At 28.8% G+C, this 25,139-nt stretch overlaps 1 protein-coding gene across 2 annotated transcripts in view; it reads right to left on the bottom strand.

Annotated features, from left to right (window-relative positions):
* Positions 1–20,648, bottom strand: part of LOC142324956 (erythroid differentiation-related factor 1-like) — a 61,563-nt gene extending 40,915 nt beyond the window's left edge. The window contains exons 1-9 of one of the 2 annotated variants that reach the window (XM_075366121.1): positions 20,491–20,648; positions 19,578–19,795; positions 15,657–15,762; positions 13,816–13,962; positions 8,181–8,366; positions 5,905–6,077; positions 5,038–5,297; positions 4,025–4,239; positions 2,542–2,788 (exon numbers count right to left, since the gene is read on the bottom strand). In XM_075366121.1, coding sequence (XP_075222236.1) covers positions 2,542–2,788; positions 4,025–4,239; positions 5,038–5,297; positions 5,905–6,077; positions 8,181–8,366; positions 13,816–13,962; positions 15,657–15,762; positions 19,578–19,795; positions 20,491–20,526 — 1,588 coding nt within the window. In that variant the 5' untranslated portion in view covers positions 20,527–20,648. Of the gene's footprint in view, positions 1–2,541; positions 2,789–4,024; positions 4,240–5,037; positions 5,298–5,904; positions 6,078–8,180; positions 8,367–13,808; positions 13,963–15,656; positions 15,763–19,577; positions 19,796–20,490 lie in introns of those variants that run through there. The other variant, XM_075366122.1, reaches the window with a different exon arrangement.
* Between the last annotated feature and the right edge of the window lie 4,491 nt (positions 20,649–25,139).

Raw genomic sequence — 25,139 nt, 5'->3', positions numbered from 1 at the left:
ACATAAAAACAAAAACTGTTTTCTCATCTAGCTCTCCAAAAGTTTTTCCTTGAACAATGATCAAATACATTGCGCAAAAGGTTACAGCTCAGTTGCTGGAAACAAATTTAAACAACAAAAATGTGAGCTCAAGATTTTTCCGCTGATGAAAACTTGGGAAATATATACACACCATGTTTAAATGTGATGTATATACATAGAGAAAAACAATAATAATAGTGAGAAATTTAAAATTTCATTAATTAAAATTAAAATCGAAGCATTTAAAGTGCAAATCATGCACATTTAACCCTAGAAATAACAATTAGAATTGTTATTTCAACAACTATTTGACAATACAACTGTAACTACCACTCAAAACACATGACTTTATACATCATATAATGTCATGGGCAAATAACACAAAAGTGTTTATTGTCCAAATTATATATATATATATATATAAAACTTGTGCAGCACAATTTATTGTGGTATACAATATAATATATTATAAATATACATATATATTTTATTTTCTCAGAGCATTCTGCACTTTTAGCACAGCATCATCTAAATCTACTTTTAACCTATCCTGGGCTTTTAGCTGCACCAAAATTATTTAAGTGTGATTATTTAAAAAATAATAAAATTTTCCATTTCATCACATGAAAAAGCTTAGGATATATTATTTATCCAAGTTAAAGTCTGAAGTCAAGTTCATTTTCAAGAAGAGCATCAGTACAAAGAAAGCCACTCTAGTCCTGAGACTAATCTTAGCAGGTAAGCTTAAGAATGTTCATCTAAATGGCATTTGTAGATCCAAAGGAGAAATATGATCACATAGAAGGAACAAAATGATGAATATTTAAAAAAAAAAATAAAACTAGAAAGTAGGAAAAAGACATATATGCAATCTGTACAAGAATTAAGTAGCAATGATAAAGGCAGATTCAGCCTTCACCTAACAAAAAAATGGAGCAAGACAAGGATGTAGATGCCTCCCACTGCTTTTCACCTAGTGTAAAGAAGTAATTCAGCATTGAAAAATAAATCTGAGGCTGAAATAAATATCCAAGGAAAAAGTATAAATGTTAAGATTCACAGAAGAAAGCAAAACATCTCTGAAAATCTATTTAACAGAATGGATTTATTGCTGGGACAAAAACTGTTTGAAAATAAATATGAGTAGAAAAAAGAAATAAAATAGCAAAAAAAGAAGAATACATTTTTAAAGGTAGGTATAACATGCCAGAAGTTAAAAAATGTTGTTATTAAGGAAAAAAATTAAACAAGATGAATAAAATAAAGATATCAAAAACAAGAACACAAGGGAGAACTTTTATGCAGAAAAGAAATCTGTTAGTAATTAATAAATATATTTGAGCAAGTAAGAAAACTTTCATAAAAATATACTGTGAAGTGTGTGCTTTATGGTAGCAAAACATGGCCAGTAGGAAAAGCAGAAAGAGATAAGAATAGAGGCCTTTGAAATGTGTGTTGCAGTAGGATGTTGAAAAGCAGGTAGGTGACAAAATATGAAATGAAGATAAAGATAAGTTTGTGGGAAAATCTTGTAAAGAGATAAGCTAGGTTGGTGGACCATAAACTAAAACATTCAGATTTAGTTAAATTCACAATAGAGGGATATGTAGAAGGTAAAACCTGCAAAGGATACAGTAACTATGCTGAGGTTAAATGATTAATTCATTACAGAAAGGAATGGAGAATTGGAGTACAGTATCAAACCAGTCAACTGGACTAAATTACAAAAAAGCATAATTAAATAATAATTTGTTAAAATAAAAACAACTACTTATTAGAATCACAAATCAAAGTGCCTAGTCTTTAAAGTGTTTCAATATCTTCCATATAGTAATAAATGGAAGAAATGAATCTCAGAAAAAAATATTTTAGTGTTTTTTCTTAACAATTAAACTTTGATTACAATTTCATAATAACCTTTTTTTTTTCTTTTTTCATTTTGTATCTTACTGATAATTTTGTTATATTTTAACCAATATTTTCCACTTGATTTTTCATTGGAGATAATTTATTACCATTTTATAATTAGTAGATCAGACATAATTCAGATGTGTACCACTTTATACTAATGTTCAAAAAATCACTTTCAGATATAGGAAAAAAGAACTACCTTTAACAAATTATACTGAAACTTAATAAGTTGTTAATTAGTTAACAACTAGTCGTCAAAATGAAGGCTCTCAGCATATAGTTGAAAACAGAAAATAATGTTTAGTTAAACACCTCTCAAAAAAGATGTGATGTAAAAATTAAATTTAAAGATTCATGCCAAATTTATTAAAGAGATTTGCTTATATAAAGTTAAACAAAATATGTGTAATTAATTGGATGAATAGCTGCATACTATAGTATTTAATGCAGATAATTGTACAGGTAGGGAAGATACATCATTGGTGTTAATTAGTCAAAGGTTTTAAATCTAATTTAAAACACTACTCAATCCATTTACCATCTATTTGCTAACTATTAATCCATTTAAAATTTCTGTAAATTTCCTTATTTTAAATTAACTTCATATACCTGATGGATGATGTTGAAAATTAGAAACGCATAATGATTTTACAGCAACTGAATTAGTAGCTTCTTTATCACAATCAAAATCATCATAATCATCATCAACACTATGTTCATCAGTTGCCTGACTATCATTGTCATCATCTTCAGTAACATGATCAGTAGAATCAATGTCATTCATTGCAGGGCACGTAGGATCTGTATTCACTGGCACATATAAATCTGATAGCATGTAGTGAGCAGATGTAACTATCTGTATAAAAAATTAATAATTCTGAATTAAAAATTTTTTAACATCCATTATTAGTTCAAGTTAATAACATTTTATGAGCGGTAGGTCATACATAACCTGCTTCCAAACTTACATAATGTTTGCAGTACATTGTGACCAAATACCCATAAATCTTTATTATGAATTTTTTTTTTAACCTTGAATAATATTTTGTATATTTTCTCGGTCTATAAATGAACATTTATTCAAAATATGTAATTAGATTTTAAAAAGATACAAACTTTTTTTAACGAAACAATGTTAAAAATACATTAATATATTTCAAAAATATTACTTTTTTCATTTACATTTGAAAACTTTATTATGCATGAATATACTAAATTGAAATATAACTTGTTTTAAACACATATACATGCATACACCATGTGTGTGTGTGTGTATATAAATTAATTTATTTAAATTTTTTGTAGTCCATTCTTCCTCTGTATTTAAATTCTAATTATATAATATAAACTTATTCAACCACTCCACAAAGTACAGCATTCAAGAGCATTCTTATCTTACTTTTTTTTCCATTAAAGCGCTTTCAGACAAAGCCCATCTTCAGTAATGCTTTTTAATTTTTTTCTTTATTGACTGAACTATAATAAATATTTTTTTTATTCACTGAACAAATATTTGTTCTATAAATTTTAACGTATATGTATTCTAATGTATAAATGTAAATAAAAAAAAATAGAAAACATTACTGAAGACAGGCTTATGCCCAAAAGCGCTGCAATGAAAAAAAAAAAGGTAAGGTAAGAATGCTCTTTAATTCTGTAGTTTGTGGAGTGACTGAATAAGTTTATATTTTGTATTGTGTTTGAGCGTGTGCAGCATGAATGCAGTTCTAATCATCCTAATTTTTATGCAAACATTAATCATATTCATAATTCTTTTTACACATATTTGTCTAGTTTACAACCAAATTAAGTAGAAAGGATCGGTGAGAGTTTATACAGCCAGATGTCCTTCATGAGAAAAATTTATCATCATTATTTACATCGATAATGATGGTAGTTTAATGAAAAATAGCAAAATTTTGCTTGCAATCAAACTCGGGACCAGATGAATGTGGAAGCCAGCATTCTGTCCACTAGACAATGTCTGTTAACATGTCTGCATATGATAATCAGTGTATTATTCAAGGGATGTCATTATAGACTAAATATACTACATCAATAATTATACTTTATATTTCATCTTATAACATACCTGAGGATATTTTTCCTTTGGTAATAATGATAGACAATTTTTTAATAACATTCTTATAGTTCCTGGTTGTGAATTGGAATTGTGTTTCATATTTCTGGCAACTCTATATAATAACATAGCAACTGGTACTGTAAATGGATTCTGCCCTTTCTCTATGAGGCCTTCGGAACACAATGATGTTAAATCATATAGTTTAACTACTTCCTCATCTTTACCTATATTTCAACAGCAAAAAATCTTATCAGAATTCATATAAAAAGATAATTAAAAAATAAGGCAAATACAAAATAAGATCTTTCTTTTATGAAAAAGTTCAACACTAATATATAAGCTATACAATTGAACATAAGTGCTAGATTGTACTGAAAAATGTTTCATTATGAATCAAGTGAGACTTTTTGTCTGTATGAAATAAAGAAAAAGCCTCTTTTTTTAGAAATTCAGATTATTTTGAACATTCAATGGAGAATACATAATGCAAAATTTTCATCTTGTGTAACCAAATACATTTGGAAAACTGATATGTACAACATGCACAACTATTTTATATGTAAGCAATAAATACTGCTACATAATGACAAATAGAAATACCAAAAGGCCTAGCTATGTTAGTCCGGCCAGTACTCTTTCAATCTTTTCTTACTTTTTCTCGTTTCATATGAAAGTCAATTCTAATATATTACAACTGTATTGAAAAAGATTTTCCACTGAATACTTGAAAAAATGTACACATTACTTATTTAACAAAAGAAAATGGGGTAAAACAAATTAAATGTTTGAGATCATACAACATTTTGGAAGCTTATGTACAAGTTTTTTCTTGTAAAATTTTGTTTAAAACAAAGGTTTTTATTATAGCCCACTAACATAGTTTCAGAAATCATATAAATTAAAAAATGTACAAAATATGAAATGAAAAGGCCTAACCTAAATGCAAGATAATAAACTTTATCTTTCAAATTAAACATGAACATAAGACATTATATAACTAATGATGAAAAATGAAATCTTACCTTTAAATAACCAATAAGTATGTCCAGCTTTAGTGGCATTCGATTTAAGAAATGATAGAATATTTTGTGCCACATCTCGGATTAATTTTGGCGAAAATTTAGAATCTGGCATTGTAGGTAGATCTTCAGTTTTAATTAATTCATAACGTTGAACTATGCCATCAAGATGATAACACATTACAACTTCTGGTACATTACACATTAGATTATCTAACCAATAATCAATGCCAGTCAATACACTGATTGGCTTTGCCATATCCCTAAAATAAAAAATAAAATCTTTTACTTTTATTAAAAGTACAATAAAAAAGGCACCTATGTAATTCAGACAGTAGAGCAGTCAAAGATCCAGTTCTCACCCTACATGTATACATCACTAACAGCATTATCCACCAACACTAGTATTTTTTAGGGTAACTTAAGAACAATCAGTTGATAATATTCAATATATATACACATATATATAAATATTTTGACTAAAATGATTAAATTGCTCTTTCAGAACTGTTAGAATAGTAAAGAACTGTTTCTGATCATACCAATCAGAACAATTAAAGCTGTATTCAAATATTATATTAAAACAATTATGTTTTCAATTATACAAATTTAAGCAAACCAAACAGTAGCATCACTATAACAAAAAACTGTATAATATTTGTATACATACAACCTTACTGAACTGATTAATATTACCAGGGATAGTTTACAACCACCAATACATTTTCTAGCAGAAAACTTAAATGTAGATCATACCCAGTTGAAAATATTTGATTTTACATCAAAGATTGATATGCTTTATTGAAATAAAGAGTATGCAAAAAAAAACTATCAGATATTATAGAATAATGTTAAAATTTAAATACTAACCTAAGCCTTAAGCTGATACAAGGATGTGTTGAACCACCAAATATTGGCATATCAGTACCAAGTAACATCTGTATATCTTCAAATGTCCAAACAACATTCCGAGCAAATTTATGATTAATTGTAGGATCAGGAAATTCTTCTTCTAAACGTGGTTCTGGTAGGAATCGAGCTTTCTAAGATGAAATTAAAAAGTATAAAGAAATAATAAACTAATAAAAAAAACTCAAATATAACTTCATAATTAAAACATAATTAAAAATAATTTCATACCAAAAACAATAGCCAATTCATTTACTATCACCATTAACATTGTACACAAATTTATATGATTTATCATCAATACAAATATATTGTTAAATATAATCAGTATACATTTGTTGTATTTATTCTATTATATAGATTAACAGTAATATTATTAAAAGTAACATTTTAATTGCTTTTGTCAACAATAATGTTTTCATTATTTAATGCAATACTAAAATTTTTAAAAGTGGCATTCATCATTACAAGTTCAATTTTACAAAGATAAAAATATATCTTATATTAAATAGAACCCATTAGCAAGGTTTAGCTCTTACACCAAAGTTCAGTTTGTTTACTTCTTTTTTTTTATACCAGCCAGTTGACAAATTCGATGCTATTCTACACTTCTTTCTGCTCTGTACTAATCTTCCAATTTTAACCTAATTAATACATGAGACATATTAGATATTAAAAGAAATTGGAACAAATTCACTTGCCGCCTAGTAACCCAGAGGACTGAAAAAATCATGTCAGTCAAGTTGTGCAGCAAGACAAGCATATTGGTAATGCACAGATGTTAATACTAATATAGTAATAATTACCTGATACAGTAATGATTTTAACTAGTTTCTGAGAACAAATAAGATACTTTTTAGATAAAACTTATACAACAGATATTGAGAATGATGAAGATGAAATCATTATAAAACTATATTCTATACTTTCTCAAGAAATGTCTGTATGTAATTTCCTCTTAAATTTATTGATTAAACTAATTTAAATACACAACAACCATCAGACTGAAGTATTAATCATTCAGCTGTAATAAAAGAACAGGAAACTCAAGAGTCAAGACAGTAAGCTTGAATTGTATAGTCAATTTTCACTAGTTTTTAACTTTTTCTCAGAAAAAATACTAAAACAAAAAGAAATGTCTGACATCTGAGTAACAATCTAACAACTACAGGAAGAAATAATAATTTATTTTGGGATTCACTAATAATCATTGTCATTTAATTTTAACTGAGAATGAGAAGAAACAGAATGGTTGATTCATCTCTAAAATGGAAATTCAATCTCAACAGAAATATTATTAATGGAATATTGTATAGAAAATACATGGCAATAAACTAAGTCAGGATAAACACATCAGTTTGTTTTTAATACAGGTAAATTAAAAAGGAGAAAATTAAATAGATAAGAGGAAAAATTTAAATAGATTAAAACCAAATATATCAGTGAAATGATTGATGACATAATATAATAGATACAGAGAGGGCATATTAATTTTTTATTATTAATGTTGTTTATAGAATAAACAATATTAGTAATCCAATAATTACTTGGTAGCATTTACCTTGTATATAACATGTCTACTCAGTTTCTTTTTCATTTGCTAATTTGAAATGCCCATTTCACCAAAAAATGGGCATCAGATTTTTTTATTTTTGATTTTTTTACATCTTTCACATATTTATAACAATTTTATATGAAAAACACCAAAAGACAATAAGAATAACACTTTTATTATAAAATATTAAATTTCTTTTTGTACTTTTAGATAAATGAACAAGTGAAGCAAACATAGAAAATGTAAATAAAATTAAATAATGCCATTTTGTATGTGAATTGTCATTGTGAATTACATGATAAAGAAGAAAGTGTGTTAAGACATAAGTATATAGATTTTTTTTTAAATTAATTTCTTACACTAATCACATAGGCAAAAAATCAGTAAAAGTAATATTTATATTTCAATAGCAAAAAATACATGAGAAAATTCTTTTCATAACTTTCAGTTTACCTCTTTATTTGATAAAAGACTTACATTCAAGGCAGCTTTCAGACTACCATATAACTTTGTAATATCCCAATAAATGTCACTACAAAAATACCTCTAAATGGGTCTTACACATGAGTACTTGAACAAAGAAGCAATTAAAAAATTAAAACTTCACAAATATAAAAAACAGCAGGAGTACTGAAAGAATATAGGTCCAATTAACTAATTCTCAGATTTTATAAAACCTTACATATTTATTATCATGTGTTGGTGTAGCATCTGATTGAGGTTTATGTCCTTGCCCATTTATTGTCGTCTGTTGGCAATGACGAGATTCAGATGATGGTTCAGCCAAGCTATGATGTAAAAATTTAGATACCAATGACTTTTGTTGAAGTGCATAACGACTGTTATTCTTCAATATAACACTTTTTTCCTGTTTTATAACAGAATAAGGACAAATTTAGTATAAATATATATTAAATGAAAGTTAAGCCACCAAAACATAGAAAATTGGTAAGTTAAATTTACCATATTAATCCCAAGAATCGACTTTCACGTGATCCCACATCTTCACGTATTTAATTCTATAATAACATTAAAATAAATTATTTTTATAATTTGTGAATTTTGAATTGTCAAAAATGTTACTATTTCATAAATTTTGAAGTTACTATGGACAAATATGCGAATTCTATCCAGTAATGGAATGATGTAATTTTTTTCCCTATTAACTAGTTTTTACAGTACCTTCAATTGGTATTAAAGTCTATATCTTTACAACCAACATATTCTTTTAATTTTTTGTCATTTTATTTAAAATTATGTTTTATATTTTGGAATTTTGAATTTAATAAAATAAAATGACAATTTCAAATAAAACAATAAAAAATTAAAAAAATAAGTTTCAATGTAATATATAAGAATTTAATACCAACTGACATTGCAGGATACTGCAAATACTAGTTAGAAATTAATATAGTAACTTTAACTTATTTAATTTTTGTTTTGGTGGTTTACATTTCATGTAATATTAAATCTTATTAACAGAATAGTCAATATGTTGATGAATTATATATATATTTATATTATTTGGCAGAAATAAACAACAGATTAAATGGTTCTAGTCAAAATGATAAACCATCCCAGTTTATCCCAAACCCAGGCAGTCACTCTATGGGTTGATGTTTCTCTATCCACTCATAATCCTTAAGCTTCCTTTCTTCTACTTTAATCAGATACTATAGGAATTCTACCAGCTGCCAACTTGCTTCCATTTATAGACATGACATCTTAAATTATTCAGTTGGGGATCGACTTCTTAATGGGAACTCAATGGGATGGTAACTTTGGGTGTGAGTCTGAAATCTAGGATTGTATAAAAAAACCCATGTAAATGTGAAACATGTATTATCATGTAAACCCACACATTCTAAATTTTATCAACTTCAAGTACTTTAACAACCGATTCTATTTTTTATATTTTAGTACAAATGAGAGAGAGTTCAATAATTTAAACTTGCAAATTTACTAGCACTTTTTTTCTATTTTAAACAACTACAACCTTCCTTAGCTGTTGCTTTTGACCCTTCTTTCAAATTTTTAGGTTGTACGGAATATTCCTCTTCTATTTTTAAAAAATTTGTAATATATAATAATGTCACCTCCCTCTATGAATCATGAGACCTTGCCGATGGTGAGGAGGCTTCAGTGCTCAGTGATACAGAGTAGCTGGAACAAAGGTGCAACCATATTGGAGAGGTATCTGTTGAGAGCCGGACTCAGGAATGATTCCTGAAAGAGGGCAGCAGCTCTTTCAGTAGTTTAGTAGTGTTGAGGGCGTAGGTCAGGACAACTTAAACGGCCTTAATCAACATCACTAAATCCTCTGAGGACTGCGCAGCTGAAAGCAATGGAAAACTACAGCTGCTTTTTTCTAAGAAATTTTTGCTCTCTGCATTTTCATATAACAAAAATGGAGGCGCCTTCCTTGGTAAAATAATCCTGAGTTAAGCTAGTACCCCATTCGGATCTCCGGGTGGGGACTACTAAGAAAGGGGTCACCAGAAAATTAAAAAATAACATTCTATGAGTCGGAGTGTGGAATGTTCGAAGTTTAAAAAAGTTGGTAGGTTAGAAAATTTAAAGAGGGAAATGGATAGGATAAATGTAGATGTAGTAGGAATTAACGAGGTTCAATAGGAAAAGGAAAACGACTTTTGGAGCTAATTTAGAATAATTAGCTCAGCTTCAAATAATGGGGAGGCAGTAGTATATTTAAATTAAAAAAAAAAAGGAAATGAAGTCGGATTCGAACCGATGTGTCTTTTTTCCCTTGTAAGATCCAAATATTTCATTAACTAAAATTTCATTTGGCTATAACTCTGGAATCAATGAAAAAAGTACAACTTACAATATACCATTGAAAAGCTCTCAATGAGGGCTTATTACTGCAATTTAAAAAAAAGTCCAAAATCCAAATAATTTGGATTTTTGGGCTTTTTTGGACACTTTTGGCCAGTCAGTTGCAATCATAAAGATGTTTACAACAGTCCTAAATCCAAAATTTTAACATCCTATGGCTAATCATTTTTCAGAAAAACCTAATACCAATAGTCAAATTTCACAGGATCCCGCATCATCAGTCTGTATCTAATGTGAAAGTTGACTATTGGTATTAGTTTTTACAGGGTTTTCTGTTACTGTGTTTGATGGTTAAGTTGTTTTTTGGGTTTAATTGGCACAGTGATTAGTATGTAGATAAATTATTTGAATTCTCAGAAAGTTAAAACAAAATACATACAATCTGGAAGAAACAAATCCAAACAATTCAACAAATTTTATTTATTCAGAGGGGTTAAAGACTATAAGTTTTACATAAGATAAAGGACACAGCTTTTTACAATTATACAAATAAAATATTTCTTCACTCCTTGTTATGTATTTAATAATACATGTGCACTTCACTCCGCCATTGATCCCACTCATACAGGTCACACCACATTGAAATGGACCACATATATACAACCACACATGAAAATCTTACAAATTAACAGCAAAAGAGCAACATAGATATACTTCAGGAATTCAAAATATAAAAATACAGACAAACATATGAATACAATATTCTAAATGATCATACACGCTGTTTAAACACATCATATACAAAAAGATCTTTCATAAACCCAATTCAAACATCATTACAGTGCAACTCCAAATGTAACAGAACAATCAACACTCCCACAGCATTCTCTGAGAAACCAAAAACAAGGAAATGAAAGCTTAGACACAGGTAAAGATTATAACTTCCAATTTAAAATAAGGTACACTGTAATTGAATTTAAAAAATTCTCAATTTTTAAAACAGTACATAAATTTAGATTATAATTTAAACTGATAAGTTTTTAATTATGGTTGTGTTATTAAAATCTGTTATTTAACACCAAGTAATATGAGCAAAATAACAAGATAATAAAAACCAACAACAATTCAAAAATAAATAAATACAAGCACCTTAAACCTTGTCTAAGTGCATATTAAAAAATATATCATCAGTTATTAAAAATATGATTATTTTTATGCTATTTTATTGAATTTTTTATAATGTATCACAATTATCTACAAAATGGATAATGTAGTGAACATCAAACTGAATAGTTAAGTGTTTAAAAAATCTTTTTTATAAATTATGAAGAAGCAAATTAACTTCTTGTTTTTAAATGTATACACTAGAAGTTATTAATTTGTCATAGGCTACAAAATCTTGAACAAAAAATAATTTTTTGTCTGAAGAAAAAGGGTAGAAAGTCTTTGTTTAAACTTTCCAATTTGCTATCATATTTCAATTTACTATCACCTATCAGTTCCTAATTATGACTTCATCTAAGGTGAAGCTAACTGTAACCATAATTTATCAAAACACATGAAAAGACTAATGAATTAAACAAAAAAAATCTGTCAGTACTCATTACAAAATGATATACAACAAACACCTAAATAAGGTTATATTTAAACTTTACTGTAACTTTTTATAATCTCCAAGAATCAGTTTCACCATTGTACAATCAATATATACTTAAAAGAGATTTGAATAAAACTTACTTAGTCGTAAAAACTCAGTTCATTATAACAACTAATTTTTACATTAAATTTAAATTTAAAATACAGTTTTTTCCGCTGCATCTGTTCACCACCTTTAGAGTGTTTCATGGATTTATCTATCTTTTGACAAGGAAGAGGTTAATTTCTTTACATAATAATCTTAGGTATATTTATACAAACTCAACTTGAGAACTGAGATAATTCTCTAACATAAAATTGTATGTAGATCATATAGAAATGACATACATTACCCTAACAATAAATTCTTTAAACTAAAAACATTTATTTATTTATTAAACATTTGGATCAATTATTTTTCATAAAAAAAAAAAAAAATTGAAAATTAATTAATTTTTGCAAATATAAATAAACAAAACGGAAAGGAAAAAATAAAATGGCTTTGGTTACATCTACAGTAATAAATTTTACTCTCTGATCATTTATTAAATTAATACAAGGGATTTAACATTAAAAAAAAATTATGAAGTTGTTAAATCAAAAGAAAAACTTCACATATAACCATTTTTATTACATATGTGATAAAAATAATAGTTATGCTTAACTAATCAATGCTTGGGTTTTTGCCTTTTTGAAGTAATTAGCCAATTTTAAAAAAGATTATCAGGTTTATTTATTTTGTACAAGACATTCCTGTTTATGCAATTTTCAATAAACCATAAACAACAGCAAAGAACATCCTTTTTATTATAGTTTTTTTAAACTTCACACACCCATTGAATATGATGTTTAATCCAATTTTGAAAAAAAAAATTAAGATTAAAAATCTTAAAATTACTAAATATAATATCAGAGCTACATTTAATCTTTATAGAAGGTGTAAAATAACATAACTCCAATTACCCATATTTATGACCCTCTGTCATACATACATTGTCGTCAAATGGCTTTGACGACACGTAATTCATAACCTTGTGGTGGCCTTGAAAAGGACTGTTTTTTGGTGTTAGCTCTGAGAAGAGCTGTTGGGTCTGGAAATTGGTCTCCGGCAGAGTCGGGGAGTTGCGGCTCGTCCATTGAAGTCCGACCGGGTTTTCCATCAGCAGCAGTTGGGTCCCCACTACAGCATAGCAGGAGTGGCCTCCAGAGCCTCGCAGTGTTGGGTTGGCGTCGGTCGTCCTTCTCCAGCATGGCTGAGGCGGTTCTCCCAAGTGATCCCATGCTGGGCCGACTCCGGCGGGGATGTTGGCGTCTGCCAGCCAGGGCGATTGAAACATGGCGAGCTAGATCTAGAAGTTAGTGTCCAAGTCCAGCGGCCCTTGACAGGCTGACCAGAGCAACTGAAGCAGGAATGTAGTGTCCACATTCAGCGGCTCCCTCGTCAGACCGGCCAGGCCTAGTTCTCCAGCGGGATGTTGCATCCGCCAGGAGGTCCCACGTTGAGCCGGCCAAGGAACTTCTGTCTACTCCAGAGGTAGTGGTCAACAATGAATTGCCAATTCACTCATGCACACTCTTTTATTGGAGCCTGAGAGTGGTGGAGCTGCAGCGCCACTATGGAGGGAGAACTGCGCGGTGGGAGTGATGCTTGCATCAGCACGTCCGTATACTGTGTGCCCCATTCACAATGTTGCTACCGTATATATATATATATATATATATATATATATATATATATATATATATATATATATATATATATATATATATGTTGCTACAATATATATATAGAATAAAAAAATATTTTTACCTACCTAAAAAAAAATCATATTTATAATTAAATAAAGAATATAAAAAGTAAATTAGTTATACTGTATACCTTGTACCTTTTCATTTAATGAGTGAAGTACATGCTCATAAAAAAATTTTCTGAGCCAAACCCAATCATTTTCAGCCTGCCTTAACAAATGTTTGTGAATATCAAATTCATCTATCAGTAATGTATTTTCAATTCGATGAACCATCATACTGACCTAAAAAAAACATAAACAACAGTAAGTAAAACTAGATAAAAAAAAAGTAAGTAAAAACAGGATAATTTATTACTTGAATACTGAATTCGGCATTAACTTTTCCTTACTCTTCTTCAAAATGTGGTAAAAATGTTTACCATATTTTAATAATTGAATCTTCTTTATAAAAAGTCTAATATACTTTTTTTATAATTAATTCATGGCTAATTGGTAGAATCTCTATCTTTCATCCAGAAAGTTCAGATTTGAATCCTGGACTGTACATGTATATAACTTAAGATATAATTAGAAAAAATATACAAACTTATAAAATCAAATACAACTGTTTTTTTAAAGTAAACACAAAAAGTTAATATTATTTAATAATAGGCGAAAGCAACATTTCATACAATCAAATTGATAAAATTATAAACTTTGACAACTAGTAAGTAACATTTGAAAACAGATGCCGGAAAATCATCTGTTGTCCACTGTCATGCAAACAAGGAAAGATAATTGTGGATATTATATTACATTATACACAATGCTCACAAAACTTTATAATTTACCACAGAAGTCAATGACACCCCTGAGCTATAGGGATGATCCTGTAATTTTTTTTTAATAAATAATACAATTCATAACAACAATAATTATCAATAAAAGTAACATTTTGCTGAGAAAAATGTTTAAAAGAAAATTTCACAAAATTCAACAAGTTGTGTAATTTTTAAAATTCTTTATCATTTTTTAAAAATCTACAATACAAAAGAAAAGTAAAAAAGAAAAAATTTCAATACAAAATACAATAAATCTTTTAAACAAGAGATGACATGCATCACCTACTATGTCAATAAGACATACAAAATGAACAAATTTTAAGGAAAATATAAACAGTAATTAATAGTATAAGAAAGACTTTCAAAAATAAATTCTGTAGGCCTATAGCCATATGGGTAAAATTTGAACAAATTTTATCATCACGTATGATTTTCTATGTACTGAATTTTTTAAATCAGCGACAGAATCAATACACACTAAAGATAACCTTATGGTACAAGGGTTATCTAAAATGATCAATAAAAATGATTACCATCAAAATCATGCAGTTTAAAAGAATTGAAATACAAGAATTTTGGTACAAGATAAAAGGCAAACCAAATAAAAGATGAATTAATTTATAATCCACCCATAAATAAAGCTACAGAGTAATTACAAAGAGAAAAAATGACAAGATCATTATCAAAATTTTGTTAATAACTCACCATAAGTATCTGCTAACGGGTTTTAATAAATGCGAGCATATGAAAAAAAATTATATATTAAATAATCAAACAATGAATAATAAAATTTCTGTTAACATTATCCCAAACATTAAAAAATTTATTTTTTTCTTTTAATTAATTATAATAGGCAACAATTTTTAAGTATTTTTCCATTCTTCATGTGTAAACTATCTGTCTAGTAATTAAGAATTGTATCCATACAATTAGTAATACCAATTTATAACCTAAAAGAAGGCTTGGTACATTATGAAACACGTCAAGATATGACAAACTGCTGAGATTTACTTGCATCAAAAAAAGAAATTAATTTACGTACAGTTTTCCAAAACACAAAAATCTAAATACTAAAATATTGTGTTAAAGTAATTATAACCTACATTGCTTCACAAAAAATAAAACTTTTTTAATAATAAAATTATATTTACTGACCGGTCCTCTACTGTATGGAATCTTCAGTAATTTTTTAACATTTTCAGCATCAGAAATAACATCAACTTCACCTGTGCAATCGGGAAACATGTGTGCCATTCGAAAACTTAAAAAATTCAAAAGCAAAGATAAAATTAGTTAATGTAAAATGATAAAGTACACATGATTTTAATATGTACTTTGTAAATAATTTTAACCATTTTGGTTCCATTAGTAACATATAGCACATTTGCTCAAATATGCATTGTATATACAATTTAAAATAATTACTTGGCTTGGTCTGTAAATGTAAGTCTTTTACATATCTTCAAAATGACTGCTTATTTTCTGCTCTTCAGATTACAAAATTATGATAAGGCTTAGCTAAAAAGTTATATGAAATTTTTATATTGAATGTTATTTTTGATTTAATAAAATTTTTATTTAAGTTAAACATGTATATTTATATTTCACTTCAGAAAACCGTATTCTATGTATAAAGATTAATATAATACTAAACTGAATTATAATCAAACTCTTTTGTAAAAATGAATGTAACTGAACACACAACTAAACATATTTTGCTTCACAGTGTACGAATAAATAGCATACATGTGCATCTTATGAGTAGAATACACATGTGAAACATGAAAGCTGTTACCTCAATCCTTGATCACATTCTACATTAAGTCAGAAACTCTGTACAGATTTCTTAATTACACAAAACAGATTTACAGAATGAAGATTTATTAACACAAAGATATACAAAAATCAAATCATTTTATAAACAATGTCTTATCAAAAAGTTCACCAATGGTTAGGACAAAAATAAATTGCAATCAATAGCAGCAAAATGCACTGAAAAAACATAAGGAATAAATAATTCAACTTGTAAACTCCATAGAGAAAATTACTCTGGACTGCACTGTCATATTAATTATCTGTCACTGACTACACTAAAAATCACCAAGAAATATTAAAACTCTACTTAAAATCTACAAGTCTATACAATGAAACTCCTGCAATGGGGCTAACATTTTTATATAGAAATATTAATCCTAAATCTTTGAATTTTCCTCTCCAAAACATTTTTTTGGGTGAAACTTACATTTCATGTTTTTAATATTAGGTTACAGAACTTTAGTGCATTAAAATGTGATAAAATAAAGTTGGCTCAAATCTTTTACTTAGTTATTCACTTTTTATACAAATTACACAAACTGCATTTTCATATGACTTTTTACTTTCATTTAGATGCAAACAAAACAGAAAGTATACATAGTGATCATTTACATAACCATGATAATGAAACTAAATAATCATAGTTCAATTTCTGTGTTTAATACAGACAAATATTTTACTTATTAATCTTTCAAAATAAAAGATTTTTCACTTTTCAAATGTCAGTACAATTCATATAATTAAAAATCAGCAGTTTACATAATAAATTAGCGACTAGTGGTGCAACTTATAACCTCCTGTTAGTAAAAATAATAAATACATTCAACACAAAGAGAAAAAATAATACATTAAGTCACTGCACATTATTATGTTGATAATGTTTGTTACAATATAAATAATAGTAAGAAAAATAATATATAATAATAATAATACAAAAGATTACACAAATTTCACACAGCAAGTAAAATTTAAACAGTTTTCCTTGTTAATAATAAAAATAATACATATAAATACAAAATATAATTGATTACAAAGATAAAACAACATGTAACGATAATGATAGGTAATAATAAACAAATTATTAAATTATTTTCCTAAATATTTGGAGCTGAGATTTAGCATTTGTACTGTAAAAGTTAAAAGGAAGCAATCATTATTTTGATTAACAAGCAATTAATAAATTAAAATGGAGTGCCAAGACTGAATGAACTAGAAACTTGGAACCCAACACATGATGGTCTCCATAAATAAAAAAACTACTGAAAAAATGGCTTTTTTATAACTAAATCTTAGAGTGAAAAGGGGTGGATGCAAATATATGTAATACAAAGAAAGATAGAATCTTGAAATTCTGCACATAATAGCTCCAAAATGCTTGGAGTAATACATAAGTTACATTATGATTGAGCAATAGTTAAAACTCTACTTAAAATCTAAAAGTCTAAGCAATGAGACTCCTGCAATGGAACCAACATTTTTATACAGAAATGTTAATCCTACATCTTTGGATTTAGGATTAATATCATGCAAGTCAATTTCTGTAATCTCAATTAAGAATTGAGATTAGGGTAAATTATTAAAGTTTGATTAAAGACCAGTTCCTAACAAAATATGTTTCAGTCAGTTGTTTATTTAGTATTTGAGGAAAAACATACACATTGCATATAAATATATGCAGTAAGTACAGAAAACACAATAATGACAAAGATTGAACAATGACCAGATTATACAATTATAGTAAAATGTGTCTTACATGAAGTTGGTTTCAAGTGATGTTATTAAAGTTATATGAAAACTTATTAAACAATTTCGCTTCAAACCATCTTTAAAATGCTTAAACAGGAAAATCTGTTTTGTAGCTCTTTAAATTTAAAAGAGCTAGAAATATTAATCAAGAGGATCATATGAATTATAAAATCTTAATATCTAATAGTCATTTGTAAACTTTGTTCACTAAATTTCTGATTGATCTCGCTAAACAAACTGCTACTAAATTGTAGGTAAAGAATTTTTTTCCAAAAAAAAAGGGCAAAGCTATGTAAGTTGGAAATAAAGTATGCTATTTTTTTCTCTACCTTCCCCTAGAACATCACAAGAACATTCATCACTTTATAAAATACATGTAAAAACTTGAAAAAAGTATCACTAATGTAAATGTTAAATATGTTAAAAGCACAATTTATCTGTCTGAACAAAACATATACTTCAGCTACTTTAACAGAAGCTATAAAGCTACCAAGACATTCTAACTCTTTAAAAATGAAGAACATTTTAAAATACCACTTTAAATATTGTTTAATTTTCCTAACATTTTGCATCATTGGTATTATACAATTTATATAAAGATAGAGTATTTTATTACAATTGTTGGTTAAGTGGATACTCTATTTTTATATAAATTAAATATTGTTAGCCAGCAAGAAACACTGTAAAAAATTTGAATAGGCAAATGGTTATTACTTGGCAAATTTTCTGATTTTTTTTAATCACAAGATTAAAATTCAAAAAGATATTGATATAACCAAAGATGTAACAAAGATCGTAAGAGGCTAGTAATTTGCTTCATTTGGAATTACTTATTCCAAACATTTGTGTGTTCTACATATATGCATATATTCAAATTGGTGTCAGTTACATCACTAACAACAAAGGATAAAACAACCTTTACAAGAAAACTCACACAAGGAAAAATTTCATTTTCAATAAAATAAGAATCCCTTTAATTTTTTTAAATATACATTTAAGTTATATTCCAGGCGTTTATTGTTTAAAAAATAATATGAAAATATAAACATCACAGAAGTAAAACTATAAAGTTTCAACATTGTTTTTAATTTTTTGGAGTTCAATTTACAAAATAAAGAGAAACGTACTAGATACTGAACACAATAAATAAATGCTTAATAATTCTCAATAGCGTTATTTAGGTGTCTACCTACAAATTAATAAGTTTTATCCTGATGTCCTATGATACAACACATTACAATAACTTGTACCATGCAAGCATATATGAAAACTAATCTAAAGAAAAACAAAAACAGATCAAATGGTTTTGCTACATTGTGGAATATCAATGATTTGAAGTATATTTCATAAACTATACCAAATATTGGCTGGAATAATCACAATATTCCCATAAAATTCTTTCTCATGATAGCTAAAAAAAAAAACAGCATACATGAGATGATTCATAATAAATAATGAACAATAAAAATTTTAATATAAAAATTAAAAGGTAATTGTTTAAAAATAAATGGAAACCTGCAAAATCCAGTTGAGTGTGAAAGTACATGCTGCAACCCATAAGATTCTGCAGAACTACTAAGCCAGTTGGAAGGGGGAAGATTCAAATCAGTATTACATTGTAACTGTGCAAAGTTAGCAGGTGTCTGAACAGCTGAATACTTAACAACAGCTGTAGATTTTACACCCTTTTCATCTTGCTTAGTTGATACATTACTTTTTTTCTCTTCTTTCCCCTAAAACATCACATGAACATTCATCACTTTATAAAATACAGTGAAAACAAGTATTACTAACGTAAATGTTAAACATGTTATAAAACTTCCAATTTAAACACTTTAAGAGAAGAATTTTGAAGGGCTACTATGCAATCCTGGAAATTTTGAAAAGTATGACTAAATTTTTTTTGTTTTCTGATTAACAAAGAATTGAATGGATTATGCAAACACAAAAAAGGAAATTTCAGTCAACAATATTATATGACATGCTGTAAAATGCATTTTGATAAGTATAACAATCAAACTAAAATGAAAAAAGACATATAATTCTATATTTATTAGTTGTGACACCAATAAATTTTAAAGCACAAAATTAATTTTTCTGCTGCTACTGTGATCTAATTATTGGTACTTCATTTCCCATTTCCAGCAATTTTCCTAATTAATGAAGCTGACAGGCTAACATTAAAATGAAATTCTGTTAAATATTATCAATTCTATCAGAAAACTGGGAAATGAAAACATTACAATTAAAAAATAACTTTCGGTTCAATATACATTATTGGTAAATATTAATCTTACGATTAAAATCCATCTATTCATCACGCAAGTCAAAACGATTCAAATGAAACAGAATTAAGTAGATGGAATACCATACATTCCCAATTAAAACATTTTAAATTAATTTATAGAATCTAATAAATTGAAAGAACCTTTTTCGCTTCATTTCTCACTAAACTCGCGCACATCTCATAAGAATATTAGAAAATTTCACCCAAAACTCAGCAGAGCTTAAACGTTCAAACTGCTTCCAAGACCAGTTCCACCAAAATAACATAACCTCAGTTCAAATTTCTACATACATGAGAACGACGTAGGTACTGCTAGAACATTCTCGAAACATAGAGTATACAATCAGAACAATCCAAATATATATAACTCAATTTTTAATTACACAATAAAGCAGAAAAAACTAAATAATTTATCTCTGGGTTCCACACTTCACTATTATTTACAATTAATAACAATTTATTTTTTAAGTAATCGATTTCTTGTCGAAATTAAAATAATCTCAATATTAACAAATAAATTTTTTAAAAATCCGACCACTTATGTTAATAGAGAAAAATCAACAAACACAATTTACTTACATCTTTAACTGGGTTTTTAAAACTAATATTTTGAACTCTATGTTCAAATTTTATTATCAGCTGCTAAAGTACAGTTGCGGTTCAGTAATGTACTAAAGTTTACTTCTATTGAAAAAAAATTTTGTGGTCGGTTGAACATAAATGAGAAAGGGTATTTCTTCATATTTCAGTTACAGATATTGCAATTTGCTTATTTTTAAAAACATTAATGACGTTTTGCAAGTTATTTACTTATACTTGCAAGAAATTTTAACTTTTTTATTTCGTTAACAAATAGTTTGAATTAGAAAATACAACATATTGAAGTAGCTTTTTGATATACAACCATAAATTTAGCTATTTTACTTTATATTCCTGACCCCTTATACTTGTGCTTTACGAATAACAGATATAAAAAGTGAGCAGGGGTGTCCTTCGTACATAGTGATGAAACCAGTTTAAAAGCATGTAGATCATTGCAAATCAATCGGTGATAAGACTTTCAGCTCTTTTTGACGATTCCAAATGCTGAGCTAGCTCTAGAAAACAACTTCTTTTGTCAAAATTTATTTCTCGCTTGATTGATTGGTGGATTTGAGAAGCTAAGAGCTCATCTGCCGTCATACTTCTACACAGTGTACTCTGTCAAACTCGTTTCCCTCGCAATACTGTTCTTTATCAATATTGGACAGTTTCAGCTTTAACACTGTCGTCTTCCACGAATTCTCTGTGTTTTTCATTTTATTTTTAAACTCTTAATAAGATTTCTTATTAACGGTACTTTCATCGAGTACGGGCGCCACCTCTTGCTTCTTTAAAGTGGTTGCTTTTTGTAACGAATTTCTTTATAAATTATTAATCTATAGCCTACTGCATTACTCCAACTTAATGATCACGGAAAATTTATTTATTGATTGCTGCATGGCGACTTCCAGCTACCAGGTATCGCTTATTCTGTCTAGTGTTTTCATGTGAAGCCATGTGAATTCGTTGAAGTAGAATTCCGTGTTACCTGGGAGTTGCCCTGTGTTTTTATTCCACCATTTCAGCAACCTCTACAATCGTTCAACAGTTTGAATATGATCAATCCTGTGAGGATCAACGAAATGGTACTGATAATTCACAGTGCAATGGCTAAACCCTTTCAATACCAGTGCTTCAGTTTGGCATGCATGCCAGGAATCGGAGTATAATATGCTCCCGTCATATCTTGACGGATTATATGTCTTCCGTCATTATCTTTGGTAGCATTCTGCAGGATTTGAATCGATCTGTCACTAACTATCACAGTGATAAAATCTTCATTTTCACTAAAAATACCGACGTAACCCCATTGTTGTGGGTATACGCGACCAGCATGATTTTGCGCCTCGAGAACAGCTTCTCATCGATTTCAACAACCATATCGTTTCTCCGAATTTTACCTTTTCCTGTGCTGCTCAATATATTCAACCCACACTTCTCTATTGAAATTATTCTAGTCTACTGCATAATTCAGATCCATATCCGATTCAGTAATAACAGTTGACTGTTCGAACGCCCAACTATACAGAAATCACATAACAATCATGACGCTGGGGTTCGTATTTTGCAGCCAAGTACAGACAGAAATCGACTTTCAACCGGCAAATACATTTGTTGCAACGGCAAACAACACTGTCAGTTTCGTACACACATAGCGTGTCTACTGCAACATGTCTTGGTTCCCGGTAAAATTCCTCTCAGTTGCAAAAACTCAATGGCAAAGTGTTCGTTAGGCGGCAAATTGCAAGCATTTATGGTAGCGAAATTAAACTGCTTTCACGATAAACTTAAAGAACCGACTTTAGTTAACTGGTGGTAATGTATTAGGTACAGATACCGAGTTGAATTTACGTCATTACGATAAGGAAACTGTTATCTTATTTAATAAAATTCCCCTATATTGTTAAAAAGAAGATAATTGGGTATTGAAACAAATAATTATTGTCGCCGGTATTCGACAAAACTACCGAGTTCATTGTAAATTCTACAAACTGATCAGTTACACGCTGAATCAGGTTCTGAGGTTGTTGCTCATCTCTGAAGCACTTACTTCCCGCCCCATGAGTTGGCTGTGTCAGGAGACTACATCAGGGTATGGTTTGCACACGCTTGTACCTGCCCTTGTTTGTACTACCCATCTACAAAAAAATCCTTTCTCCCTGTCTCTGTGCAAGTGGGGATAGCTAATTCGTATGTTCCTTTGACAGGCATGGTGTTAATTGAATGGCTGCTGAGAATCCTGGTGATGAACAGTACTAAATTTTATTTTGTGACCCTCAACAACATATGATACTTAGAGAGTACTAGTGGTTAACAGAAGTCACAGCTTATCCTCTATTTGTCAAGTATGGTGCTATCTCGAGTTGCATGTTCATTTGCTCACCTGCCATACCTTCATTGTATAGGGCACTGGGACATTCTGTACCAATACACAAGTGGTTGATTTGAACAGATTGTTAATAAAGATATTATATATACAGGTCAGGTTTTAGTATGCTTCAGCATTAATAATAAACGTGTTCCAGAAATCAATTAACAAGATTTTCTTATCCCAGAAAATAATGGATATTTTAGAACAGAGTGTTCTTGCTTGTTTTCAGAAATGATGGTGTGGCAAACTACATTAACTGCTGTTTTGATTCAACATTTGTGTAGGAAATTCAGTTTTATGATTGTATCTAACAGCCCAATCCCTTCATTTTCAAAACATTGACAAGGAATTTGAGCATATTGGCACACGCTATGCTTCCTATCAGTGAGTGCGACGCTAGCCGTTAAATGTCAGGGGAGCTTACAGTTCACCTATGCGCTCCTCTCGCCAAGCCACTGACTGTGTACATGGTTTTATAAGCAAGAGGCAGGAGCATGGCAATATGAGAGCATTTTCAAGAGAAGAAGTCCCCTGGACAATCCAACGTGGTATCTCTTGGCAGATGCCAACATCCCTGGCATGAACTCGGCTAGTGCCAGATGTAGTGATGAGACAGAGCTGGACAACCATCTCGGTGGAAGATGACCCGACACTATGGAGTCAGTACTAAAGCCAATGCTGTAGTGGGGACCAAACTGCAGCTGAGGAGAAGCTTGGTCCAATTCCAATGGAGGAGCCACGACTCCTCAACTACCACCCATCAAGCCAACATCACCGGAGACCAGCTACCGGGACTCACACAGCCCATTTCAGTGCTAACTCATCAAACACACAAATGGCTCTTTTCTGGGTTACCAACAGTTTTACGGTGCCACATGCTGTCAAAGCAATTTGGAGACAAACTGAAGCCAGAAATTCTGTTTAACATTTTCAGCACTATTTACAGTTTTAAGTAACCAAGTTTTTTTATCACACTATTATCAATTATTGAGTGTGAGCATTGGTAAATTGAATACAGTTTTGAAAATGTAAATCATTGATTGCCATAAATTTTTATATTCACTTCTACTAACTCATCTGTCATCACTGTTGAGCAATCACTATGCTCTTCATCATGAACAATCATTCATCCTTTCTGTAAACAAATGATATCATTGCCTAACTGACCTGAACAAGTTTTATTTATTCATTAATTCAATATAAAATTTACTTCTATTTCAGTAAAAATGGTAATCAGTGTTCTGCTTATTTACATAATACATTAAGATAGGTACAAACTTCGGCTTCATTGTTTTTTTTATTGCAATATCTGTTAAAGTTGCAATTAATAAAAAATGGGAACTGTTTTATGTATATCAAAATTATTTATAAATATTTAATTTTCTAATTTTTTTTTTATCCTACATGGGATGTAAATGTAAAAAATAATCAGTGGTATTTAAACTATTATAAATGTATGTATCATTAAGCTATTAATGATTGTAAAGTACATTAATACTGTTAAATATATAAATTAAGTACTTGTAAAACCATAACATAAATTTACTGTAATCAGTATATAACATATTATATTAGTTTGTTTATTGTTAATATAATCCCTCTCAAACAGCATACTTATTGAAATACTATTTTATGGAGCATTCTAAGATGGATACTTAAAACAAATTTCACTGTAAAACCTACAGGATAGATATGGAAGACAGATTTCACAAAAGTGAATTTAATAAAAAGAAGTATTACAGTTTTTAATAAAAGACATTTTTATTATTACATAAATAATATAATGTTTTATCACAAGTTGTATTGAACTGTTATTTTATTTAAGTATACAGAATTT

The sequence above is a fragment of the Lycorma delicatula genome, chromosome 5, assembly GCF_047948215.1.
Source record: "Lycorma delicatula isolate Av1 chromosome 5, ASM4794821v1, whole genome shotgun sequence".
Classification (NCBI taxonomy): Eukaryota; Metazoa; Arthropoda; class Insecta; order Hemiptera; family Fulgoridae; genus Lycorma; species Lycorma delicatula.
The sequence above is the reverse complement of the archived record's forward strand: the minus strand, read 5'-3'. Positions and strand labels throughout refer to the sequence as shown.